Source organism: Nannospalax galili, unplaced genomic scaffold (assembly GCF_000622305.1).
Source record: "Nannospalax galili isolate Female #2095 unplaced genomic scaffold, S.galili_v1.0 scaffold332, whole genome shotgun sequence".
Classification (NCBI taxonomy): Eukaryota; Metazoa; Chordata; class Mammalia; order Rodentia; family Spalacidae; genus Nannospalax; species Nannospalax galili.
In genome coordinates this window covers 4,004,911-4,032,006 of record NW_008333794.1, presented here as the reverse complement: position 1 = coordinate 4,032,006, position 27,096 = coordinate 4,004,911, and the positions used below count along the sequence as shown (strand labels likewise).

Here is a 27,096-nt window from a genome sequence, read left to right as displayed (position 1 = left end):
CCCCCCCTCCCTCCCTCCCTCCCTTTCTCTTAGTCTCTCGCTTTAATCTTCATCTTGGCCCGCGCGTTGCTGGCCCGCGCTCATCTACTCATCAAGCATCCAGGAAGCGGGTCGACCTATTGGCTCAGGCCGCGTTAGGCATTATCTCCTTTTTAATTGCATGCGGGGCAGAGACACCAGACTGGAGAAAGGAAAAACAGCAGAGAATAACCTCCCTGACTGATCGGCGCTCCTGGGCCTCGTAGGCTAGCTAAGGGCCCTGTTGCTCGAGGGGAGGGGGGGTGGGGGGGGTCAGGAAGTGGGGGGGTCAAGAGGGCGTGGTCTTCAGCCAATAAGCTACCCTCTAGGGCACCTAGAGAAGGTCCCATCTACAAGTTGCAGTGACTTTGGACCACTGAAAAGTGCTGCTCTCCGAGGCTCCAATTAACTGTCCATAAAAGGGGCCTGAGGGATAAGGCGGCAAAGTTCCTCAAAGGTGCCCCAGTCTGGTAGAGTGGATTGGCCCCTGGGGCTCTCACTCAAGGTGGCACATCTGTAGTATTCTAATTTTACCTGGACTGATCAGATGACTGGCCCCTGAGAACTAGCAGATTGAAAAATAATTACACCTCAATATGTACCTCACACCTTCTAAGCACTTTTCAGGTTTTCACAATTTAATTTTCACAGAAACACTCTGAGGTGCTAATTGTCAAATGCCCCCTTTTAGTAATGTAAACACAGAGGGAATACAATTTGCTCCAGGTCACACAGAAAATGAAGGAAGGGAAGGAACCAAAGTACACCCCGCTGAGTGCTAGAAAGTTGTTTCAAGTTTGGGCTCCATGGTGTTAGTGCACTCTAGAGGGGTGGACATTTCCTGGTGGCCATCTAGGTGCCCAGAGGACTTGTAGGCAAAATCTGTCCAAAACCTGCCCTTCCTCAGACCTCTCCCCATTGTGGTTCTCTGGGTGGTCCACCCTAGGGGTTGAGATGAAACTGCCCCCTCCAGCACCTGCCTGTCCAGCCTTCCTCCAGGTCTCACCTTCTGTCTCTCTGTCCCCTCCAGTGGCTTCTCTTCTGTGGTAGCTCTGGGTGCGAGCATCATCTGTAACAAGATCCCAGGCCTGGCTCCCAGACAGCGGGCAATCTGCCAGAGCCGGCCCGACGCCATCATCGTCATAGGAGAAGGCTCCCAAATGGGCCTCGATGAGTGTCAGTTTCAGTTCCGAAATGGTCGTTGGAACTGCTCAGCACTGGGGGAGCGCACAGTCTTCGGGAAGGAGCTCAAAGTGGGTATGTGTTCACCCAGACACCCCAAGCAGGGCCTTCCAGGGTATGGGGGGCAATGCCCTTCAAAGCCTTCTTGGACCCCATCACTTGCCATGTGCTCCAGTGCTTCTACAGATGGACTTCTGAAGGTGTGGGACTTGAATTCAGGTCTCCCCTCTGAGGGCCAGGATTATGGCTGGAAGCCAGGCTACTTCATTGGTTTCAGGCAATGCCGTGAACCAACCAACAGCCCAAAGGCTCACTGGCCATTCTAACACTTATATAAAATTGAGGCCAGAACTTAAAAGTGAGGCACTCTACCCACAACTGGGATTTCCAGCTTCCTTTGGAAAATGGACAGATCTACTGGTGACTTTGTGTGTGTGTTGGCATGATTGTGATGGGTTAGAGCTGAGAGCACATTTTCTGCCACAGTCCCCACTGCTCCATACTGTGGCCCAGTCTGCACAACTATGTGACATGGTCCACATGGTCCACCTGGTCCCTGTGAGCTTCTAAGCCTGCAGCAGTGCTTTGGGGGGATGGCATGTGCACACACATTTGACCTGTGATGCAATCCTGAGAACCTTGTGGTAGAAACAGGGTAGGGAATGATGCTGGTATGGTTAGAAGGGGGGCAGAGAATGGCACTGGCCTTCTGGAGGCTCTGAACCATGGGGGGACTATGAGTGTGTCAGCTATCTTGTGTGTGTCTAGACTTGGAGGCTCAAGAACGCAACAGACTCATTTCTGCACTGTGAATGTCCCTGAAGGACAGAGAAACACAGATCCCTCTGGGCTGGATTCATCTATCCAACTCTGCTGCAAAGGCACCCTTGAATTCTCAGCCCTAGCACCAGCAAGTCCAGTCGAGTTCTCAAAATCCCAGCCCAAGTCCAGCCACCTCCAAATCCTGGCTGCTTCCTCAGGCCTTACATGGTCTCCCAGGCTGTTTGGTCCCACCCCATCCCCCTGCTGCCCCCATTAGGCCAGAACAGTTTTAACATGAAACTAAAGCATGCTGTTACTCTCTAAAGACCCTTCAGTGGCTCCCTCCAACCAGCAGGAAACCACTGCTGCTGAGACCTCAGCCCCTTTCTGCCCACTCAGCCTTGTCCTAGCTTCAAATACATCCCAGGCACCTTGAGAAACCATCCCCTGCTGCATTTTGGTTTTCTTTTATACAAACAAGTATCCTGTTTGGGACACCAAAATGCATGCCTCCAAGTTTGGGATTTCTAGCTCCTCCACCAAGCTCCCCTCCATGGGGTTACCTCAGTTGACTACGGCTGCCTTCTAGGATGAGGATGAGGGCTGAGGCTGCTGGCATATGGAGCTGATCTGACACTCTGAACCCCAGGACACATGACCCACCCTTATAGAGATTTCCCAAAAACTCCACCCCACACACCTTCTTACGTCCCGTTGGTCAGAACTTAAGTCACATGGCTACACCTAGCTGCAAAGGAAGTATGTATGCAGAGCTGCCATGTCCTCAGCTAAGGATCTGAGGAAACCGCAAGTAGGGGGTGGGCAGCTAGCCCTCTCCCTATGCTGAACGTTCCTTTTTCCCCCACCTGACCCCCTCCCTCCCACTCTAGTCCTAGCTTTGCCCGAGTTTCCTAGTTTGCCTTCTCTTCTGAGTCTCTGGGGTTTTGTGTAGAGATCCAGAAAGGCCATGGATATGTGCCAGACAAGGCCCCTTGGATCTGGAAATTGAGACCTGGTTTAACACACCCTAATAAAATGAGGGCCATTGAAATGCCTGAGGAACTAGAAAGCCAGGGGTGATACTGCCTTTCAGAACATCTGGACCAGAGGTAGCACTGCTTTCTAATAATCTCAAGCTGCCTCTTAGGACAGCCCGGTGGCCATTGTAGCCCCAGGGCCACAACACTCTGGTTCAAGTCCTTAGGAAAGAGCCTTGGCTATCTCCAGCATCGCTGCAAAAGTCCCGAGGCTAGCTCTGGTTGCACAGCTAATGAGGTTTAACTTCTGGCTGTGTGTCCATCCCAACGGCAAGATGCTTTGCTGACCAGCCTGGGAGCTCCACTCTGATCACCTCTTGGGGAAAGGAACAAAGTGCCACTGCTGGGACTGAAATACCCAGTGTTTATTCCCAACAGCTCCAGAGGCTGGAAGTCCAAGATCAAGGTCCAACAGGATTGGTTTCTCCTGAGGCCCCTCTCCTTCATTCTCCTTCACATGCATAAGACTTTTTTTCTGGTGCTGGGGACAAAACCCAGGGCCTTGCACTTTACTACTAGGTAATCCCTGCACCACTGAGCATAAGGCTGTTTTGTTCCTGAGCCCTCACCTCACTTGGTCCTTCTTCTGTGCATGCACCTTGTAGGCGCTCTCCTGGCTCTTTTGAAAGGATACCTCCCACATGGAATTAGGTCTGCCCTAATGACCTCATTTTAACTTAATCACCCCATTAAAGACATTCTCTCCAAATACAGTTACATTCTGGGTTGCTAGGGACCAGTGCTTCAGTGTGAGTTGTCACTACTGGGACATTAACTGAGCCCACATTAACAAGCAAGCATGGCCCGTGACCCAAGTGAGGCATTTTGGGGCTGGAGAAGGCTCAGAGGTGGGACTCCAAGATGGAGGGAGTGCTCTGCGTCTGGAAGCAAAAAAAGAGACTCATCAGCCAGTGAGCAGGATCACAGACAGAAGAAAGAACAGAGTGAAAATGTGGCCACAGGTAGAGACAGGGAGGGGGCTCAATTAATAGGGCAGACTAGCCAGTGCGTCTTACATGTGAATAAATGGCAAGAATTTGTTCCATGTGGTGTATGGCACGATAGCAGTCTAACCAGCTGCTACCCTGGTTTAGAGAGACCTTCAGGGGCCTAAGAAGGTCTCTTCTCATCTTCTCCCCTCTCCTCCTCCCTTTCCCCCTCCTCCTTCTCCCTCCTCTTCCTCTTCTTCTTCTTTCCCTCCCTCCCTCTCCTGTGCTACAGATTGAATTCAGAGCCTTAAGCATGCTAGGCAAGTGCTCTGCCACTAAGCTACATCCCAGTTCTTTGTTTTAAATAGTGAACCCTCCTCAAACCCAACAATGGTTGGGCAATGGTCCTCCATCCTGGATGCGTCCCTGTCTCTCCCATGCCAAGCTTTCTTGGTTCTAAATGTTGTGGAGGGGTGTCTGTGGCCCTGCTAGCTTTGAATTCACCATACATTCCTCACCCAAGAAATTATTTTATTTTAGCTGTGTTTAATTATGACTGTGGCAGGAACCACCCCTGCCAGACCTTCATGTTCCTGACCAGATGAGTGGGTGTCACACATGGAACTCTCTACCATCAAGATTCATATTTCCCAGAGAAGGGAAGAGGCTCTGCTTACTCATCTCTGAGCTGCCTGTTCATACTTTTCACCCATCTCTTTCCCTGTGGATGGTGGGTTCTCCCATCAGACTGAGCTGACATATTAGCACTGACCTTGCAATACAAGAGAGCCAGGGCTGCCTCAGAGAGTGCCTGGGGTAGAGCTTCACCATTTCCTGTTCTCAACTGAGGCTCAGTATGGTCAGGAGCTGAAATAGCCTTTCTCAAGTGTGCCTTACACAGTCCTCATCACTCCTGACAGAAGGGATGTTCCCATCTTTCCAGTCATACATTGAGGCAGAAGTTGGATGCATCCTGTGGCTGTTTTGTGGCAGGCCAGAGATTGGGTAGTGAGTTCCCCACTTCAGGAGGGATTTGCCTGAGTTCATGAGCCAGGCTTGAGAATCTCAAGGCAGCTGCATATTTTATGACTTCTTGTTGCTATGCTGTGTGGGACAGCCAGATGTGCTCTGGAACCAGTCACATGGCCAGGTTTCCATACTGCCCCATCCTATGTTTTTGATGATGCTGGACAAGCATGTGACCTTTCTGCCCTTAGTCTGCTTATCTGAGTTATGGGAGTCACTATACCAGGTGGCAGCAGCACATGCATGATACAAGATGTGAGACCCTGGCACCTAGTGGGTTGGGATGACCAAAAAATATTTCCCTCCTTTAAGAATGTCTGTGTGCCCACCTCATACAAACACAAACCCAGGAATTGAAGACTTGTGCTCTGGGTTCTAGTCTGTGTGTGGCAGAAACTATTGGTCAAATCATTTATCTGAACACTTTACATTGACTCCAAATTGTGTCCCCGAATCTGCGTGCTGCTCACTACCTCCTATTTCAAAGCATCTGCAGACCATCACTGCCCAGACAACCTCTTTACTCTTCTGGTGCACCCTCCTCCCTCCCTAGATCTCCAGTCCATGCAGCCATCAGTGTGCATCTTCCAAGGATCACTCTGAGCATAATGTCCTGATGTAAAGCCCTACTGTGGTTCCTGTTTCTCTGAAAAAACAGACATGACCCCTGCTTCTTTGCTACGTCGGCAAGTCTTTACTCTCCCGTGCCCAGATGCTGCTCCCTGGATGTCAGTTTGCCTTGCTACCCTGGTCCCTCTGCTCCTACTGCTTCAGAGATGCCTCATCACCCCCACTGTAGTGCAGACTGTACATCCCAACACACACACCTCACCCCAGACAGTCCTGTGATCTGTCTTAGCACAAGGCTACCTGCTCTATAACTGCAGCATCGAAGCTGTGGAGCTTGATCACATAGCAGTGATAAGGGTGCCCATCTCCTAAGTGATGGGAGGATGCAATGACTTATCCCTCAATGTGTGGACCAGGCCACACTAACCTGCCCTTCTGGTATTATGCAAGTTTTTCAAGGGCCACTTCCTCCAGGATACATTCTACTGTGAGAGAGTCAGTGGACCCACCAACATACTAAAAGCATACACAAGAAACAACTTCAATAGGCTCCACCTGGAGGCTCTACCCTCTCCTAACTGTCCCATGATGTAGAGGCCCCCATACCAGGAATGGTCCCTCTTCATATCCTCACAGTCAACTGAACTCAGAACATGTTGGGGAGGGGTAGGAAAGGCTCAGCTGCCACAGTGACCTCAACAGAATCCTGGAATCCAGAAAATAGACCAACAGGAGTCAGGGGCAGTGGGCAGGGATGGCAGAGAAGCCTTGGAAAAAGGTGAGGACCAAGGAATCCCATGGGTATGTGTCTATCCTGGGTTTTTGTTTTTGTGTTTTGTTTTGGTTGAGACAGGGTCTCCCTCTAGTCCCAGCTGGCCTGGAACTCACTATGTAGATCAGGCTGGCCTTGAACTCATAAAGGCTTGCCTCTGCCTCCCGAGTGCTGGGATTGAAGGCATGTGCCACCACACCCAGCTCTGTTCTGTTTTGTTTTGTTTGAGACAGGGTCTCACATAGGCCAGGCTGGCCTCAAACTCATATGTAATTAAGGGTGGCCTTGAACCTGATTCTCCTGCTTCCCCCTCCCAAGTGCTAGGGTTACAGGCATGTTCCACCACTCCCAGCCTTCCTACAGAACGTTTTGCACACCACATTCAGAGGTTCTACTCAGGCAGGGAGTTGTCCAAGGGATTCGATCAGGATGTAGGATGATAATTCTTTGTGTACACAGAAATTTGCTATGTTGCCAGCATTATCAACAAAGAAATGATGGTTTCCCAGCATGTGCTCAGGGATGCTACATTCCTTTCCAAATGCTCATGACCTCTTGTTTGGTGCCCTCCTGCAGAATTTTTCCAGGGATGGGCACAAATGACCTAGGATTCAGCCCCAGGTCCACCCTCCTTTAATGGCCTGGAAAACTCCGATGCATTGCCATCAAGTTGTCACCTCTTTTCTACGAGGCAGTTGCTTGAACTGTGCCCTCTTCCTCTAGGGCAGACTATTTGGGTCCATGTCCCTTGCCTGAAGACCCCCTCATAGGTCCCCCAAATGTTCTGTCTTTTTACCCACGGCCTGTGAGATTGGAGCGGAGTCTTTTTGGCAGAACGGATGGGAAGCCCTTTTCAGGGAAGGAGACAGAGCCAGGGGCGGCCAGCTCCACTTTCTCTCTGCCTTTCTTAACAATGCGCCATCTTGCTCAAGCAAAAGCCCCATTCTTTCCCCATTCTCACTTAGAACGCAGCCAACAAAGGGCTTTTTGTCTCGTTTGCATTTTTTTTCTGCAAGCCTCAGTTCATCCTGGGTTTTTGCTCTCCTGACACTATTCTTTGAGATGAGCCTTTTGTTACACCGTTCTTTCCAGCTTTCCTATGGTAGACACACACGCACTTGCATATGCATACACAGTTGCTTTCACACAGTCATTCCTTCCACTCAAAGAAAGAAAACTCAAATCAGTACAAAATATAGATGGATAAGGTGCTGGTTGTGAATGGAGGCAGGGGACATCAGGAAGGGCCTCAGAAGTGGAGACACAGCAGCAACATCTTGGTGGATAGGTGCTAGCTAACAATGCCCTTGCTCAAAGCTGGGGTTTGCTGACCCCTGCCAGGTATAGCCTCTTAACCTTTCTAGGAAGATCATTCATGACTCTCATTTCACAAATAAGAACCCAAGGCCCAAGAGGTGAGTTAACTTGCCAAGGTCCTGCCATGCTGGGAAGTGAAGCCAGGCTGTGAAACCTGGGTTCACAGGCCCCCAGGGCCTGCCTGAAACCACCTGGTTTCATTCACGGTCCCTTACCTGGCAGAGGGGCAGAAAAAGTATTCCCAGGCTGAGGGAAGAGCATGAGGAAAGGCCTGTGGGCAGGAGGAACTGATGGTAAGCACTGGTGTACAGTCACCAGTGTGCTCTGGCCTGGCTCTGTGAAAAGAGGTGTAGACAGAGCTGAGGCAGGACAGCAGGGTGTAGGGAATGGCACACATCTTCCCAGTTTCCCTCTGAGTCCTGTCACCTCACCTGGTTCACACCCCCATGCTCCCTAACCCCGAGTCTCCCTGCTGGGCACTTAGAGGCTCCTACCTCCCAGTGTGGCACAAAGGCTGTACACAACTCCACACCAGCCTGGCGAGAACAACCTTTTTCCATCTGTCTGTTTTCCCAATCAGCACACATTTCAGCTCATGTCACTGCAGATTGCTCATTCTCTGACCCGTTGGCTTTAAATAGCAAAAAAGAAAAAATTACAATGTACTTTGTGGTTTCCAGTCAGATACCGTAAATACACCCAGATAATATTCCGGTGCAAACCACGGGCAGCGGCTGCACAGGGTGGAGGATGGAATCTTTGGGGCCGGCTTGGACATGGGCTCATTTCCTCTGTCCCCATGGGACTGCTATGGAGCTGAACACAGGGCGTCAACCAGGCTCTATCACACCTCAGTGCTAACAATTGCTCCCCACCCCACTGCCCCTGTGAGATCCACCTAGAGGCTCTTGAGAAATATCACTCACCTTCAGGCGGCCTGGCAGCAAGCATCCTTCTAGCTCCCATTCACAGATGGGAAGACTGAGGCTCAGGCAAGCAGAGTGTGGGCTCAGGGTCAACCAGCTGAGTGAGGTATAGAAGAGGATGGTAAGTGCCTGCCTTCTCACCAAGTGTGAGCTAAAGACATTGGGGTTGGTTCCCTGGGCTTCTATGTGGAAACTTCCTCTGATATATGGCTAGTAAGAGTTGAGAGTATAGTAGAAGGTGAGGTGGAGACACCATGCTAGGAGCCTGGAGACTCTGGTTCTAGTGCCTGGTATCCTGAGTCACTGGTGACCTTGGAAAGCCCTGAAGCTAATGTTGTGGGCCTTCTGTCTGTGGCTCTGGGAGTCTGTTTTTTTAACTCTGGGGACAGGAGAGGGCTCTGCCCAAGACAGGCTCCTGGGACCCAGTAAGACTCCTGTGCCCCTCTCCACCGTGATCCACACCAACCACTGATTTGAGTGCCCTTGGCCTGGAGCCTCCCTTTCCCACAGAACCCTCTCAGCTGGCTCTTGCTCAAGCTCTCTACCCTGATCCCCCGACTCCCATTACTGCATTATTTTATTTCCTCAGAGTCCTCGGCTAACACTGAATGACATGATCTTGTTGTCTATTCCCCTGCAAAAGCAGGGTCACACCTGAATTCCTCATCTCGGTTTCTCCAGCCTGCAGCAAGGTGTCTAGCACATAGTGGGTGTTTAGGAAATGTCTACTGAGGACAAAGACTGGGCATATCCTAGGCCGAGGAGACAGAGAAGGCAGGTTTGGATGAAGGTTCTTCCTCTGCCCCCAGACTGTTCAGGGTAGACTCCCAACCACCAGAGAAGGGAGCAGTCTGCAAGAGCAATGAGATGTGCTCAGGAAATATCCCCATGGAGGGCTGCTTCAGGCAGCCGAGACTGCCAGGCTAGGGAGAGTGTTGGACAGCCTGGATTTAAGGAAGGCCACTGGCACAGATGGGGACACCATGTGACCTCTGTTTGGCTCAGCCTGTGAAGTCAATACCTTTCTCCCAGCCTCAGTCTCCCACCCCCAATCCAGTAAAGGAAATGGGTAGGTGGAGGTTTGAGTGGCCTCTCAAGAGTGTGACCAAAGGTTCCAGGGCCCTTTTCTATTGCATCTGCCACCTCTCAGCCCCCTGTTCAGGGTGTCAGGCCATTTCAGTGGTCCTGACCAATTACTTATTGACAAGCGTTAACCTGATAGCCAAATGCCATCTCTTGCCAGAAATAAGCACATTCTGAGAAGAGCTGATACCTTCCTCTATCCAAGGCCAGGAGGCAAGGTGCGGCTGAGGAAGGACGCTAAACAACATGGACCTGGAATTCCAGGTCCGGCCTAAGTCTAGGTGGGAGACCTCAGCAAATTACTTTTCTTCTCAAAAACTGTTTCTTTAACTGCAAAATTGTGTGAAGTGCTGTCTACCATTGAGGTGGATACAAAATCCAGCCCAGAGAGCTAAATGTGAGTCTGACACCCAGTAGGTGTTCAGCAAATGTTATTCCCTCCCCACCTGCCCCTCCCAGTCTATAGAACCTGGGGCTGACTATGCTGGCTCCCTTAGTATGGTAGCCTGGATGGGCTGGGAAGCAGGCTGTAGTGTTCACCACAGGCTCTGCCCCTGCCTGGTCAGACCCTCCCTGAGCCTCAAGTCTTCTCATCTGCAGAATGAGATGCTGCCACTAGCTCATCTGAGGGGCTGTTCTTGAGGGCAGGTTGAGCACCCTCTTCCGAAGTGTTGTGACAAGCTCCATGGATACAGTGGAGCTGCTGCCGCTATGCATAGCTAGTCTTCATCCTTCACCAGGCAGACATATATGAAGTGCTTACTGTGTGCCAGGTCTTGAGGACACAGTGAGGGTCATGACAAAGTGCTACCTTGAAAAGACATTATATTCTTGAGGGAAAGTAGGAATGAGTGACCAGGAGCAGACAGGGAATGGTAAGGACTGTGAGGGAACTAAGGCAGGAAGAAGTGGGAACTTCCCAACTTTATCAATTACAGAGCTTTTGTCACTCATGATTCTTTAAGTATGCTCTGTGGGTGAAATCGTGCCTACCTTCCCCTCCCTGTTGTGTTGGGTCTGAGCTATTCACTGATAAAGAATCAGACAGCAATGCTAAGCAGTTTTCCCATGGTCACACAGCCTCTGGAAGGTTGACATGGGTCCTCAGGTCTGTCTCATTCCTTCCTTTTCCTATGATGGGAGAGTCTAGAGAAGGACAGATACAATCCCACTGACCTTGTAAACCTAATATTGGCCAAGTAGGCAGTGGATCAGTCATCCCTAGCCATGTGCCCTGTTGCAGACTCTCTTATCCAAGAACATAACAGGAGCCCTAGGCTGGAAAGGGACTCCTTGTCAGTGATGATAGCAATGGCACCCACAACAGTGCTGGTGTTAGTGACCATGAACTGTGAGGCTCTGTGCTACACATGCCCCTCATTCTGATTCACCAACTCACTCAGTTGCTCTTGAAGTAAAGAGATGTACCTGTTTTGGCAGTGCCAGAGATTAACAGGCCTGGCATGAGCTCACAGCACGCAGCCTCCCAAGCCAGCTCCTCAGTGCTCAGTAGGAAAATGGGACACAACCACCTAGTTTGATCTGGAGGGCAAGGCCAACACCAAGGGTCAGCATCAGCTCTTCAACATCCCAAAGGGCTACACATGGGTACAGGCAGCCCCTGGCCCTGGCTGAGTGAGAGGAGGGGCCCTCCTTGCTTGTCAGAGCAGTGGGTGCTGAAGGTAAGCTTGGTGGGGAAGACAAGACCATACATGGCCCAGAAGCAGACTCCACTCTGGTGAGGTTGACTTTAAACTGTGTGTGGCTACCCTCCCCACACCTCAGGGCATAGGACAGGCCTGGTGGGCAGGAACAGAAGCCATGGTCTTTGATGCTGTCTTCAGTCAGATGACTGTCCTTCATCATCTGTATCACTAGTGCTGTTCAGGGGACTCAAGAAATGGGGTGTTTACCTGCTAGGTGGAGAACAGAGGCTGGCAGGAGAGGCCTGAGAAAGGTGAAGCTCCTGACCCCTGTCAATGTGCATATTGCACCCTTGATCTGGCTAAGCTCCTTCCACCTGCTGCAGTTTATCAGCAGTGACCACTCCTGCATGCTGGAGTCATGTAATCCCCAGGACAGCTCTCAGGGATGTGCAGTGGCCAGGGGGCTCTGGATGCCCTGGATGAGCCAGACCTCTCTGGCAGCTTCAGTCTCTTCAAATATAAAGTGAAGACAAATGAGGAACCTTCCCCTTCACCTTCAGTCCTCCTGTGTAGAATAGCTGCTGCTGTCATCAGTAAACACTGTGGCAATGTGTTTGGGTGCTTTCTCCTGCTTTTACTATGGTAACTTTTCTTATTCTTTACAACCACCATACTGTTACCCTCTTTAGCAGCGGGGCATCTCGGGCAGCTGACTCACCTAGGGTCACACAGCTAGAAAGCAGTGGAGCACACTTCTCCACTCTCTCCTCTGACTTCCCTTTTCTCCAGTGTCCTTGAGGGTTTGACTTTGATGTTGGTGCCTCTCTAGAGGTTTTTTTTTTTCCCTTGTATGTTTGATTTTCTGGCGTGAGCTGGTACCCAGGCAGGGGCTTTCTCCTTGCCTCTTTAAGGGTCCTGGGGAAGTGGCCCACCTGGCAGATGTTTTGAGATACCAAGGGAATGATCAGTGTAAATTCTGTAACTCAGCAGATGTTTCAAGAGTCTTGTGACACCTCCGGGGTCAAGCTGCAGTTTTAGGGAAGGGCCGGGGTCTGCCCTGAAGGCCCCACTTTGGGATATTTGCTGAGCAAGGCACTGAGCTAAGCATTTGTGTAGCCCTGACTTTCCTCTCCTAAGTGAGTCCTGGCATTATCAGATTCACCAAGGAGACTGGGGCGAAGAGGGGCTAACCCACAGCATGGTCAGTAAGTACAAGAGCTGGAATATGAAGCCAGACATTTGTTCAAAACCCTGTGTTGACAAGGATGCTATGGGTAGGCTGCATGAAAGTCAGAGCAAAACTGGCCCTGTCTGGTCCATCACAGCACTGGAGCATCAGTGGTGGGGTTGGGCCAAGTGGTATGTGCTGCAGGCTGGAGGACGGTCCAAGTGGAAGCCCAGGTTGGTGGGAAAAGGGTCCAGGCCCCTTGTAAGTTTCTCACCAGCATCCTTGGGGTCCCCAGGCCCACCCACATACCTGTTCCAGCTTCAGCCTCTTCCAGAGCCACCTGGGCTATGAGAGCTATGGGTTTGGTGCTCATTCAGGACTCATTTTATGGGCAGGGCCCAGGCACACACCACAAGTGTCCCACAAGTGCTGCTTTTCAGTGATGTGCTGGGGGAGGCAGTGGGTAGAAATGGGCTAGAAGGCCCCTTATCCAGTTTTCCTGAGGGTCAGGGATCAGAGGGGAGTGAGTGTGCATTTGATGGGGGCTCCAGGTCCTTTCTACCTTCACTCTCCAATGCAGACACTGCTCTTGAATTCATTTGGCAGGGGAGAGATTGAGGCCCAGAGAAACTAAGTGGCTAGGTGGCAACACACCCCTTTATCCATCCAACATTCTGCACGCTGCTCAGACCTCTCAACGTCTTACAGTGGAGCAAGGGGGCCATGGAGAGGGCATGAGACAAACACATAAAACAGTGTGTCACACAGCAATACTAAGAGTGTCCATGAGAGCTAGAGCTAGTGTCCAACAAATGCCACATGCTGAGCACTGCAGTGCAAGAGTTTCACACAGACAAGCTCATTACTTCCGGTCACTGCCACAAAAAAAAAAAAAAAAAAAAAAAAAAAAACACGGCACAGGGCCACAGTGGTCACTAGTCAAGTCACACAGGCAGAGATTAAGAGGCTGCAGGGCCCAGGCACACCACAAATGTACCACAAGTGCTGCTTTTCAGTGATGTGCTCGGGGTGGCAGTGGGTAGAAATGGGCTAGAAGGCCCCTTATCCAGTTTTCCTGAGGGTCAGGGATCAGAGGAGAGTGAGGTGCATTTTTTGATGGGGGCCCCAGCTACTATCAAAAGCTTAGTCAGCAGCAGACATGTAGTCAGTCTTTGGAGAGCCATTGCATTGAGTTCAGCCTCCCTCCTGAGCCAGGTCCTGCCGTCTCCCAAGATGCCCTGGACTGAGGGCCCCTCAGAGCAACTCTTACAAAGCTTTCTCTTCTGCCCTCAGGGAGCCGGGAGGCTGCCTTCACCTATGCCATCATTGCTGCGGGTGTGGCCCACGCCATTACAGCTGCCTGCACCCAGGGCAATCTGAGTGACTGTGGCTGCGACAAGGAGAAGCAAGGCCAGTACCACCGGGACGAGGGCTGGAAGTGGGGTGGCTGCTCTGCCGACATCCGCTACGGCATCGGCTTCGCCAAGGTCTTTGTGGATGCCCGGGAAATCAAGCAGAATGCCCGGACTCTCATGAACTTACACAATAATGAGGCGGGCCGAAAGGTAGGCAGCAGGGAGGGTGCCTGTGGCGCTGGTGGGGGTGCTGCAGTGAGGTCTTCCGGTATGAGAATGGGGATGGGGTCTGGGAGATTCCAGCTCTGCCCTCAACTTCTTTTGGCTCCACTCTGGGGTCCCTTTTGCTGCTAGTCACATGTGTACCGCATGAAGTGGTTGGTTTCTGGAGAGGCTGAATACTGAATCGCCACAAAAACAAACTCCATGATGTTCAGTGAGGAGGGAAAGGGGTAGCTTCGTGAGCTCCTCTCCAAGCATCCAGAGTCAGCTGTATAAACTGACTGGAAGGAAGAGCTGAGGCAGTTCAGTCAGAAGTATCTGCTGTCAGAGCAGCTACCTGTCTCCCCATCACATCAACCAAGATCTGAATCTTGGGTTCTAGGCCCAGATTAGAAGAATGGGAAGGATGTCTCATGCTTCCAGCAGGGCTGGGAAAGTGGACTGGATGGTCCAGCCTGTGAGAAGAAGCAGGAACTGAAGGCTCAGAGTATAGGGCAAGGGGCCATGAGGTAGAGGCAGTGCTGGGTGGCAGGTCCTGCCATGAGGTAAAGGCAGCAGAGAGGCAAGTCCTGCCAATGTGAAGACCAGCCACGGCCATCCATTGAGATTCACAAAGATACCCATACAGGATGAATCCCAGAAGTATTGACTAGGCATCAGCAGCTTGACCAGGCACTGGGAGACAGGTCAGTGCTGCCTGGGTGAGCAGTATTCCTGACTGAGGGCTGAGGCAGGATGTGGTCCAGAAGGCCTGTGAAGGATGAGAGTGGGAAAGGGGTTTGTGCTCTGCTCTAGGAAGGACCCATGAGGCAGGATGAATAGAGAAGATTCGGACACAGAGGCATGGTGAAGTGGGGGTCTGGGCCACATCCACAGCTCAACTAAAGTCAGCTCATCACTGTCAGGTGGCTTCTGGGAGCAGGATAGCCAGACCCTCTGAGTTTAAGTGTCTGGGTTCTTTTTGTGTGAGTAATCACTTCTTTAAAACTGATCATAAAATAGGAAAAGAAAAGAACAAAGAAGTTTACCATAGTGGCCCAGACACATGCATCTGGTATTTGGCCTGGGTGACAATGGTGAAGTAGTATCTTGCTCTAGCAGAGTAGTCCCCCTGGGCCAGTATCCCCAGGAAGTGGTATCATTGGCACCATCCTTTTACATGTGAAGAAACTGAGGCACAGTCAGAGAAGTAATATGCTAAGGGTCCCGCAGCCACTAAGAAACGAAGGCAGAACTGATGCTGGACCTGTCTGGCCAGTGTTCAGCATTTTCTGCACACTGTGCATATGGCTGTGATATCTGAGAGGTGGCAGGGCCACCTGTGCTCAGTCAGGCTCTGCCATCAATTCCTGCATTGACAGGGCAGCCCACCTAGGACCTGGCCCACCATCCTCATTGCTCAGCCAGGTTAAGCATTGAGTCCAGGTTGCACACAGGTAGCATGCAGAGGAAGCCAGTTCGTGTGACTGGGGAGCTTGCATAGCATGGGAGGAGACAGGCTCTTATCCAGGATGAGAGGGGCTACCCCTTTTCTGCATCCCTCCCCCACCAAAGGCCTCCCAGCAGCCTTGGTGAGTGACAAGGACCTGATCTGCCTCAGAACAATGTTCAGGTATCAGGAGGCCGAGAGGTCTAGTCCCACAGCCAGGCCAGGAGCTCCTGTCCAGATGGGGCACCCTGCAGCGTTCTCAGCTGCTCCTTCCTCACCATTGCTGCAGTCAGCCCATCAGGGGAGGTCAAAAGCCACAGGTTCCCTCCTCTCTGAAGCTCTCACTCCATAGAGACCTGTAAGAAGCAGCAATTTCCCTCTCCCACCACCTGTTTCCCACCCTACCTGCCTATTTGGGCCAAGGTGAGAGGTAAAGTGAGCGCCTAGCCTGTGGATCATTGTAAGTCAGGCTGGCAGCTTGGGTAGAAGAGGGTTTCATAAGCTGTGTAGTTGGTTTTAGGCACAAGATTTGTGGCCGCTGCTCACCTGTGTTGGCCTGAGTCTGTGGGCACTCCAGTCATAGGAAAACCTCAGTGAGCTTCCTGGAGGAGGTAAGTCCAAGAGATGGCTGGGTTTAACTAAGCAAATAGTGAAGAACACAGGTGTGGATGTCAGAGGCAGGGAACAAAGGTCCTGTAGCAGAGGACCCAAGGCCCATGTGTGGTGCAGGTGGGCTGGACTCTGGGTCCCCAAGGGGGTCACCAGATTTGCCAGCTCTTCCTGCTCTAGTTTCTCCTTGTTCAAGTTGCAGCCATGAAGTCCCCTCTTAGAGAAACTTCCTTCTGGTTCTTTCCTCACCTCTTCTGGGGTAATGCTTTGTTCTACAGCCTTCTCACTCAGGACAGTCTCCAGGTATCTCTGTAACAGCTGCACTCCAGACCCTAGAGATGTGGCATACTACACATGTACACATGGATAGATCAGGGCCAAGCCTACAGTGACTGGGGGGCCACTGATGGCTCCAGAGCAGGGAGGAGCAGAGGCCATGAAAAGAGGATGTGGAGAGAGCAAGGCCCGGGAAAGCACTGGGTACAGGTGTAGCACAGGTCGGGGCTGCCTGAGGTTTGGGGAGTCCAGCAGGAGGGATACTCCCCACTTGCTGGCAAGGGCCCTTGGGGTGGTTTTCCACAAAAGCAGTTTATCCGGGAGTATGCATTTTCCTGTTTGAGAGATAGTTGGGAACTCCACAAGGCTTACGGGGAAAAGCTGGAGCAACCACCAGCCTGGCCTCTGTAAACAAAGGCCCAGGGAAAGCAGGAGCCACACAGTTGAGCCAAAGCACAAGAAGTGATCCCCTAACCTGACTCCAGGCAGCCTGTCCCTCTCTGCAGTCCACGAGGCACATACACAGATTGCCTGGGCAGAAGCAAGGTGAACTGCTAGCTTCTGTAGGATCCAGATCCTCTTGTGATGAGTTTCCCCATCTGTCAACTGGGACAATGACTCTGGCTTAGGTCTGGATCACATAGGGTACCAATAACTGTAATGCATATCCCCCCACACCCAGGACTCCTCAGCACACACGAGGCTTTGGGGTACCACAGCGCTGGTGGGGAAAGGCACTGGCCCATAGCAGCTGAGGCAAAACATCTTGGGAAGGATCGCAGTCCTGTTGATCACTTGCTGCCTCACTTCTACTGCATAAATAAGACTCAACCTGACGACAGGCTCTGAGCCTTGTCAACAGTTGATATAAGAGAAAAGGGGTACAGGGAGTCAGAAGGGCCACATGTGCCTTCTTCAGGCCACTGAAGAGCTGTGCCAGATCTGCAAGGGACATCCACTGCCCACCCTGCAAAGGGGAGCTAATGTGAGGTATGAGGCAGATTACAGTGTGACAAAGCCAGGCCATGGTGGGCCAGTGTGCCTCGGCCTCTACCATGGTGGGGGAAGGGGAAGGGGACAGTCACAGAAAGGCGGGTCAGAAGACTACAGGCACTCCTGGAGAAGGTGGTTGGAAGTGGCATCTCCCATGTTAGCATTTCTGAATTGAAGCCACAGGCCACTTTGAAGTTCAGGGTTGAATACTAGGCTCACTAGCTTCACAAATCCAGAAGGAAGTTTGAATCATGGGACATTAGAGGCATCCAAAACTTTGTGCTGAAATCTCTTATGGCAGCTTTTGCAGCTTTGTGGTATCAGGGAGATGAATTTGTCTGTGGTTCCTTAAGACAGTCTAATGAGTCAGATAAATGAGCAAATGTTGCCTCGCAGCTGTACATAGCAGGAGAAATGTGATTCAGAAAACTTACAGGAGCAGCATGGTTTCCTACAGGGGACCTATAAAGACAGCTAAGAGGAAGAAAGGGATCTTTTAGCTGGACCTTGAAGGATAAGTAGGAGTATTCCAGGTAGATGAGGTGGCGGAAGGAAGAGGACAGTCAACACAAGCAGGCAGTAGCTCTGTGGTAGAGTGTCTGCATTCATAACACCTGGGCTTAATGCCCAGCATTAAAAAAAGGTGATGGAGTTGGGGGGAGCATGAAGTCCTACAAAAGCAGTGGGGGATTCTCCTTGTGTCTGAGATTGAGTGACAGGTGATGAGACTACTGAGGAGGTTGGCGTCAAACAGAAGGCCTTAAATGCCAGGCTGAGGCCTAGGACTTACTTCTACTGCAAGGTGTGGCTGGAAGCAACTTGGTGAAGGGAGCTTTGGGTAGTTTCCTGGCCTTTACTGGGGCAGAGTGGAGAGCAGTGAATGGCTCCTAAGGCAGTGGGTGCTGAAAACCAGTGGGGACTCAGGTGTAGGGCAGTTGTTTGGGAGGCATAAAAAGCAGGACCCCTTCAGGTTGTGTTTGTGGGGGTTGTCCCTCACTGAGTGAGAGATGGGGCAGACTAGTGTTAAAGAATACCCTGAGGGTGCTTCTGAACACGGGAGTGGGTGTACAGCGGGCTGCAGATAGGGACACCTAGGGTTCTGGCATCTGACCTTAACTTTGGTAGCCACCAGTAGGTGGGGGCAACAGGAACTGGTAAGAAGGACAGGCCTCTGAGGGGTGCAGGAAAGAAAGGAGAAGGCAGAAGGACTGTGGGGAGGGAGGAGCCAGTGACAGGGAGGTAACCAGAACTGGGAGAACCTGGGCCTCAGCATACACTGGATACTACACAGGAAATACCCCCGTGGCCCTGCTCTGTGGTGGCTTCTGCTATCTCCCAGCCTGGGAACAGCATCACCAAGCCCCCACAGTGACACTGTACCTGCCTGCTGACTATGGAGGCCTTGCTGTACCCTGAGTGTGAAGTGTGCCAGGGAGCTCTAGGGGCCTAGGGAAACCATCAGCAGCCCCTGTCTGAGTGTAAGGATTGAGACCTAGAAAGGCAGCCTGAGGAAGGGGCCCAGCTGGGATGGGCTGGCCCTGCTGGAATGTGCCTTGCTCCAGGGAGGTGAGCTAAGGGGGATGGAATTCCACCTGAGCATAAAGTCACCTCTTGCTCACCACCGAGGGGTGTTGGTCTTGTCCCTTCCTGCCCTGCCCTGTCTGGTCTGGGTGCTCCTGGAAGCTGGATTTCTACTCTGGGCATTGCCACAGGGAAGCCAGTGAGTCCGGGGGACAACAGGAACCCAGCCCCTGGCAGCTAGGGTGGGGCCCAGATAAGACTTGCCTCACCATGTTGCTGCCGAGGGCCACTTGCATACTTGACTAGAGAGAGTAGGTAGTATGGCATGTCAAGGGCCTGAGAAGTTGGGCCCCAGCTCCCCTGAAGCCAGCTGACCAGACCAGGCTGGGAAGAGGTGTCCTCAGCCCACTGTGCTATCAGTTCCTGCCCCACATCTGGGGTAGACATAGGATCTCACCTTCAAAATGAAAAGGACTGCAAACTGGACTTGGGGTTTGGCCGTAGGCAAGCCCCATTCCCCCAGGGCCTCGGTTTCTCCCACAGTGGGGTTTCTTCCTGTGGTCTCAGCGGAATCTCGAAGGGTCACATGTCTAGGTCTGACATATAGGATGGGAAAGGACAGAGCTCTCAGGACATTGCCTTCCCTGATCACCAGCCTCCAGTCACGTGCTCCTGAGGCCATCTTGCTCCCACCCAGCACATGCTGCCTATCAGCGCAGGGCAGCTCTTTCTCAGAAAGCCCCTCTTGACTTCTCTCCCCAGTGTCTGCCTTGTCTCAGTACATTGGCCTGCTTTTACTTTTCTAGGAAATTCCACCGTATGAAATTATCTTCTTTGCACAGACTTTGCCTCCCACTACAAGGTCAGCACTATGAGAGTCAGGACTGCTAAATCCCCAGTGCCTAGAATGGTGCCTGGTACCTAGGAAGGGTTTGTTGAGTGCACGAATGATGTGTCTGCTCTTTCCTGGGAGTGTCTTAGAGTAGAATGCCAGATGTAATATGAGATTCCCAGTTAAATTTGGATTTGAGATAAATAGGAAGTCATTTTTATTTACATATGTCCCAAATATTTTAAGAGGCATACAGCCTAAAATTCTTCTTTATCTCAAATTTAACTGTTTATCATATTCTGAACAAAGCTTGTATTACGGTAACTATAGGCTCACATGCAGTTCTAAAAACACAGAGACCGTTAGTACCCTTTATCCCCCATAGAGACAGCTTGCAGAACCGCAGAGCCCTGTCACACCAAGACACTGATGATGATAGATATGGATCATGAAGGCTGCATGCCACCCTCCCTCCCTCAGCACTCCAGTCCCCATACACCACTGATCTGCCGTGTTTAGAATTTTATCATGTTAAGATCGCATAAGTGGACTTGCACAGTGTGCAGCCCTCTGGATTCCCATCTTGCTTGGCACAATCTCCTCAACTTTTCAAGTTGCTATGTGCAACAATAGCTCTTTCCTTTCAGCTGCTTTGTGACTGTCCACTGTGCAGATGCAACACACTTGGTTTAACTGTTCACCTGCTGAGGGATGTCTGGCTTGTTTGCAAGCTTGGGCTGTCATAAATAAAGCTGCAATGGAAGCGCACAAGCTTTTGTGTGAATGTAAATTTCTAGTACTCCTCAATAAATGCCCAACTATCAAGGCACTGTAGCTGTAAGTTTAGCTTTATAATAAAGGACTATACTAGCTTCCCACTGCATTATGACACTGCTTGAGGCCAGTGGCTTATAAAGGAAAAGGACTCATGATTTTGGTGTTCCAGCCCACAGCTGGTTGGCTTGGTTGCTTTGGGTCTGCGTCAGCACATCACAGGAAGGGTGTAGCAGAGCAGAGCTTCTCACCTCATGGCTGGAAGGTGACAGAGAGGGACCAGAGTAGGCCCATGTACCTTTATTCTCTTTGAGAATACCTTCAATGTTATGAAGACCACCCCCCAAGGCCTCACCTCTTAAAGGTTCCACTGTCTCCTGGGAACCAGCCAGCACTTTGCCACACCAGTTTCAGAGGACATCCCAGATCCAAATACAGCAGTCACATTGCCCTTTTCCAATCTATGAGTGACACAGCTTCTCCACATCCTCGCCCACATTTGGTGATATGCAGGTTTGCTTTTTTTTTAAAGTCCTGCCATTGTGATAGGTATGTGCTGTATCTCCCTGGGGTTCTCACTACCACACCCCTAATGGCTGACAAGATGAGCATCCGTCCTTGTGCTTATCTGCTATCTGTATAGCCCAGTCGATACAGTGGTATAGATCTCTTGATCTTTTTACCCGCTTTCTATTGCTAAGCTGCTGTCTGAATACACCAGTGGGTACAATGAGTGCAAGTCTGCCCATCCTTTTGCCCACTTACTAGTTAGACCACTTACCTTTGTACTGTTGGCCATGGACACGTCTTTGGTCGGATGTGGTTTGCAAGTATTTTTCCCAGTCTACAGCTTGTCTTCTTGTCTTCATTGTAGGGTCTTTACAGAGCAAAAGTGCTTCTGCTGTTTATCCATTTGATTTTATTTTTATTTTATGGGTAGTACTTCTTTTGCTTTGTTTTTTGTTGATTGATTTTTTTATTTTATTTGGTTTGGTTTTGATACAGGGTTTCACTATGTAGCTCAGCTGGCCTTGAAGTTGTGGGAGAAAAGTACTTTTGGGGTTAGCTGAGAACTTTTCACTCACACTAGATCCCTAAGATTTTTTTTCCTATGCTTTTACTAAAAGTTTTACTGTTAAGTTCACGGGTGTGGTGGCATGCCTGTAAGCCCAGGACTCAGAAGGCATATTGTGGGTTTGAGTGGAGGCCTGATCTAACTGTAAGACTCTAAATCAAAACAAAAACAAAAACATTTAGGTCTATGATTCATTTTTATAATTAATTGTTTTAAGTAAACAGGTTATTCTTAAAATTAATTTTTAATTTATTCTTAAAATATGCCTAATATAAAGCTTACCATCAACTACATTTGAAATATTCTATTCAGCAGCACTAGGTACATTAATACTGTACAACCATCACCACACCTGTGCCAAAGCCTGCAGCACACACCTGTGCTCAGTCTTCATCACACCTGTTCCCATAGCCCCCAACACACCTAGGCCCAGAGCCTCCATCACTACACCTGTGCCCAGAGCCTCCATCACACCTGTGCCCAGAGTCCCCATCACACCTGTGCCCCAAACCTCATCACCATGCCTATGCCCAGCGACTCCAACACACCTGTGCCCAGAGCCCCCATCACCAGACCTGATGCCTAGAGCCTCATCACCACACCAATATCCAGAGCTTTCCATCATCCCATACAGGAGCTTCACCCCTCAGCATGGACTCCTGTCCCAGCCCAATGCTGCCATTCTCCTCCCTGCTTTCATGAGTTAGAACACTCTGGTTACCTCATATAAAGCCAAATTAGGATGTTTTTCTTCTAAGTCTGACAACAGTTGGCCTTATGTCTTAAGGGTTCTCCCCTCCATGTTGTAGGTGTGACTCGTGGTCCAAGATCCCTATTTGAGCCCCGTTCCTGTGGTGGCTCAGTCTGGTCCCCTGCCTAGTCCCTGGAGGAGAAATTGTAGGCCTGTTCTGGATCTAGAGACTCTTCCTGGGGTCCATGAGTGTTGAAGCAGGTCAAGTCTGCACCAGGATATGCCCAGCTCAGGCCCCTCCTGCCCCTGTGATGGAGCCAGCTAGATGAGAGGCTGTGGCAGAAGATGAGGCCATGATGGAGACAGAGGACTGCAGGAAGACCAGGGCATTGATATGGGCCCAGAGCAAATATTTAGAAGTGAACTAGAAAAGCCACTGAGGACAGGTCAGAAGAGGACTGGCCCTAGTCAGGGTGGAGAGTGCCCATGAGGCTTGAGGGTTTTTTTTCCCCTTCATCCACTGACACAGCCAGGGCCAGGCCCAGCCAGCTCCTGTCATCAGTGCCACAATGATAGTCATGACCTATATCCAGGGAGGGAGGGACGAGATAAGCTCGGTCATGGGTGGAGAGCCAGGGCAGGGCAGGGCAGCCCTTCCTGGGGAGAAGAGCAACGCCTGTGGGTCCCCCAGCTCCCACTGTACTCCAGACTGCCAAGACCACCTGCACTCAGTCCCTTGTGAATATGGAATCCTGGAGCCAGCCCAGAAAATGGCTGGACATCCTGACCTGGAAGGAGCTTTGGCCACTCAGCCAGGAAGACAGTAACGTTAGGTAGCTGTCACTGTCCTCCAGGCCCTTGGCAGGTCCAGAATGCCCAGGATGGAATAGTATATGAAAAGACAGGTTCTGGGCCTGGAGAGACCACTCAGCAGTTAAGAGCACTGACTGCTCTTGCAGAGGACCCAGATTTGATTCCTAGCACCCACGTAGCAGCTAACAACTGTCCAAACTCCAGTTCCAGGGGCCTTCTTCTGACCTCCATGGATATTGCACGACATGGGTGTACTTACACACATGCAGGCAATATATTCACACACATAAAAATAAAATAATTTTAAAAATATTTTTGAAAATGCAAAGACAGGTTCCAGTACAGGTGAGAAAGAATCTACTATGGGAAGTAGCACAAGGTGCTTGACAGAAGTGGTGGTACTGGTGGAGGCAAGAGGGCACAAGCAAGTCTAATATTAGCACTGACAGTACTGGCCCAATTTAACCCCCACAACTGCTGCCAACATCCCACTTGCCTAGAATTCTTGACCTTCTCCATTTTATACATGGGGAAATGAAAGTGAAGAGACATAAAGTGGCCTAAGACTACACAGCTCTCAGGCCACCCTAGGATCAATCTGACTCTAGCCTCAGCAGTGTCTGAGGCTGCCCTCTCCTGATTCTGACATCCCATGATTCTAGGATATGTATTATCCCGAGATAACTGGATCCTCTGATTTGAGCAACTTAAAGGCTTCCTCCTTTGACCCCCAAGACCATACTCTCTGGTCATACCTGGGGTCTGTTGGTCATTTAAATACTGCATCCTATCTTGCTCTGGTCATGTGGTCCTGAGACAGTGCTTAGTCACTGTCTTCCATCTAGAAGAGGACACCCGAGAGCCCAAGGAAATGGCTGTTTAACAAGATTCTAGACTTTGCCACGGCAGCAAGTGTGAGGGGCCTGGGCTGTGATGGGCATTCTGGTGCTTCACAACTCTGGGCTTGCTCTGGGCAGAGAGCAGGCTGAGAGCCCTGTCCCCTGACCACAAGGTCCTCCTTGTTCTCCTAAGCCATCATGAGATTCAACTCAGCATCTCCCAGAGCCCATCCTGGTGTACTCTTGGTGGCATGGGGGGCCGGGGGGGCAAAGGCTAGCATCTCCAAACACCACTGAGGGCTGTAGGTTGTAGGGATGGAAGTGCTGGACCTTACTCATAAAGCTGACCTTGTTGACTCCTGGTTTTGCTGCTTCCTGCCTGGGTGTCCTTAAGGCTGTCACTTTGCCTCTCGGCACCTGAGACAATGTGTCCCTGTGAAATCGGACAATACCATCTCCATAGAGTGCTGTATTGTTTAAATGATCAAATGAATTTAACATGCTTAAAGTTATACTGTGAAATAGTCACTGTAAGTTACATGTGACTAAATTAACTGCAAAGGAGTAAGATAAAAACTTAGCTCTTTGGTCCAAGTTTCCAGTGTTTGGCAGCCATGTGTAGCTCATGGATACCAAACAAGACTGTCCTCTGATCCAGGAAGCCCCCAGACAGCTATGACCAGTGTGCTGGTGGACAGAGAGCACTCAGAGTTTAGCATTATTAGAGAGACCTCTGAAGGCCTCGGCAGCAGTGGTTGCCCATGCAGTCACTTCCCCTGTCTCCGGGACCAGCCATCTGATTTCTCTCAGAAGTAATCCCCCATGCCAGGACTCACTAGAAAGTGATGGAGGGTGGAGGACAGCATGGTGAGGCGAAGGCGGGGCTCAGTTACAATACGGTGAGACCAAGTCAAAAGGCATCCACTGGGTCCACAATTGCCTTTGTTCTCAGGAGGAAGACTAGGACTCCTGGGTGTTATCAAATCTGTGGAGGGGAGGGGAGGGCAAAGAGATTCAAGAGAGCTGAGAGGCATGGTCCTAAGGGAAGAAGGGGCTGGACCTGGGAACCCAGCTGTTACCTCTCCTAATGTTGGATATATTTGTGTCCTTCGAGGAGAAATAAAGGTTTGGTAATATCACTAAAGAAGACTCTGTCTGGTGCCCTACCCTTACCTGCAGTATACATCTGAGCCAAGGGAGACTGCTCAGGGTGGGAGAACTCGCCATGCCACAGGAAGGCTCTCTCCACTCTCCATGGGATGATGAATCACTTACCCAGCATTCCTGAGGACTGTTAACTTCATTGTATGGGTGGTGGGGGAGGCCCAGGCAATAGCTGGACGGGCATACCAGGCTCCTGGGGTGTCCTGACGCCAGGGTCTCCCAGGACAGGCAAGGTCTGGGCACTGACTTGGGTAAGGCCAGGTTCAGTCATTTGCTGCATGGTGCCCCTTGCCCCTCTCAGGACCCACTGCATGCTTGTCCCATTCTGCGTGTGCTTCAAGACTGTACTCACCTCATGGAAGACTTATCATGACTGCTGACATGTGAGGAAACTGAGGTACTGAGTGGCTGACTGACATGCTTGAGGTGGCCCATCCCCTATATATCTGTTTCTTAGCTCTCAACTATGTATGTATATGTGCATGCATGCATGTTTAGATTGGCAGGATCAGGAATGTTTTAAAGTGACAACTTGCAAACACTGTATTCCTGCAAGACTTTCATTGTTTCCAACAGTTTCCTGGCCAAGTCTTGTAGCTCCTGTCCAGGTGAGCAGTGTCACTGGGCAGGCAAAGTGACTGGGGCTCTGGTGGGCCCCTGGGCCCTGGGACTGGCCGCTGCAGGGAGCTGTTCTCCACACCTTGCTCTAACTCCAAAGACTTCCCGTTGGGCTGGCAGTAGGCCTGGACATGGAAAGGGCTTCCATGAAGCCTTGACTGTGCCATTTATTTGCTGTAGAGGGGAGGAAAGGGGAAAGAGATCTTGAGCAATCAAATCTCTCTGTGCCTCAGTTTCCCCACAAGTAAAAAAGGTGCCGAGATGAAGTCCTTGGATCCCTTGTGCAGGCTCAATAAAATGATGCCTGCAAAGCTTTGGGTAATCACTCTCCCACTGTGGAGAGACGGGAATCCAGAGTAACTGTTAGGAGTACGGTCTTAATGAGTCTTAGCAGCAGCTTTTGCAGAGGTAACATGAAAGCCAGAGCCATGTTCTAGACTCTGTTCTTGTGGTTTTGTTTGTCTGGGGGCTTTGGGGGGGGCAGGGTCTTACTATATAGCCCAGGCTAGCCTAGAGTTTGTTATGTAGACTAGGCTGGCCTCAAACTCACAGAAATCTGTCTACCTTTGCCTCCTGAGCTGGGATTAAAGGTTTGTGCCACCATACCTGGATAGACTCCATATTCTGTTCCTAAGGCTTTTCTTAGCTCCAAACTCCATCTTCTTTCAAATCCTGGCCATAGAGCATACTGGAGGAATGTGGAGGAGAAGGAGCTGCCTGGAAGTCACTGAGATTTTTCACTTCTAAACAGGGAGGGCCATAGGGAACCAAGCCATTGTGACAATAAGCTTGTCATTCCCTACCTGAAATGGGTCGCTAGGTCATTCAGTCACACCTGAGCAGTCCCTCACTAGAGGAACCTGCCCTTGCTCTCTCCAGCCCCTCCCCATATACCACATGTCCCAAGTTGCAAAGCTGTCCACAAAGCCCTGTCTCTGGCCCAGACCTATCCATGCTCCTTCCTGCCACATCCAGTAGCTGCCGTCCTCCTGCTGCAGGATGTCTGCTAAACACTCCTGCTTCACATCCCTGTCCTGCCACAGGAAACAGCAGCTCCATCCAAGGACAAACCTCAGCCTTGTCTCTGGCTGTGCTCTTCTTTTCACACCCCACAAATGGGATTTCACTTTAACATCTTTCCAGAATTCACTTATGCACCAGATGGAGTTCAAGATCTTCCCAAATGAGAATGTGCCTCCAGCCCAGTGCTCCAAATCACCAACAGATCTCTCTTCCTGGCAGTAGGGTAGCCTCCTAGCTTGGCCTCCTGCAGCCTTTCAAAAGTGATTTAGATCCTTTTCTCTGTCCATAACCTTACACAGGCTCCCGTGTCTCTAAGAGTAGATGCTGAGGTCTTTATAATGTCCCACAATGCCCTATGTAGCCTGAGTGTCTTTCCTTCTGACTTCATCTCCTTCTGTTTCCCATTTGCCTGTTCTCTTCTACCTA

At 50.8% G+C, this 27,096-nt stretch overlaps 1 protein-coding gene across 1 annotated transcript in view; it reads left to right on the top strand.

Moving 5' to 3' along the window:
- The window catches only part of Wnt7a (Wnt family member 7A), a 42,040-nt gene that overhangs the window by 1,588 nt on the left and 13,356 nt on the right, over positions 1-27,096 (top strand). Inside the window, exons 2-3 of the mRNA XM_008828594.2 lie at positions 1,049-1,275; positions 13,730-14,001. Coding sequence (XP_008826816.1) covers positions 1,049-1,275; positions 13,730-14,001 — 499 coding nt within the window. The remainder of the gene's footprint in view (positions 1-1,048; positions 1,276-13,729; positions 14,002-27,096) is intronic.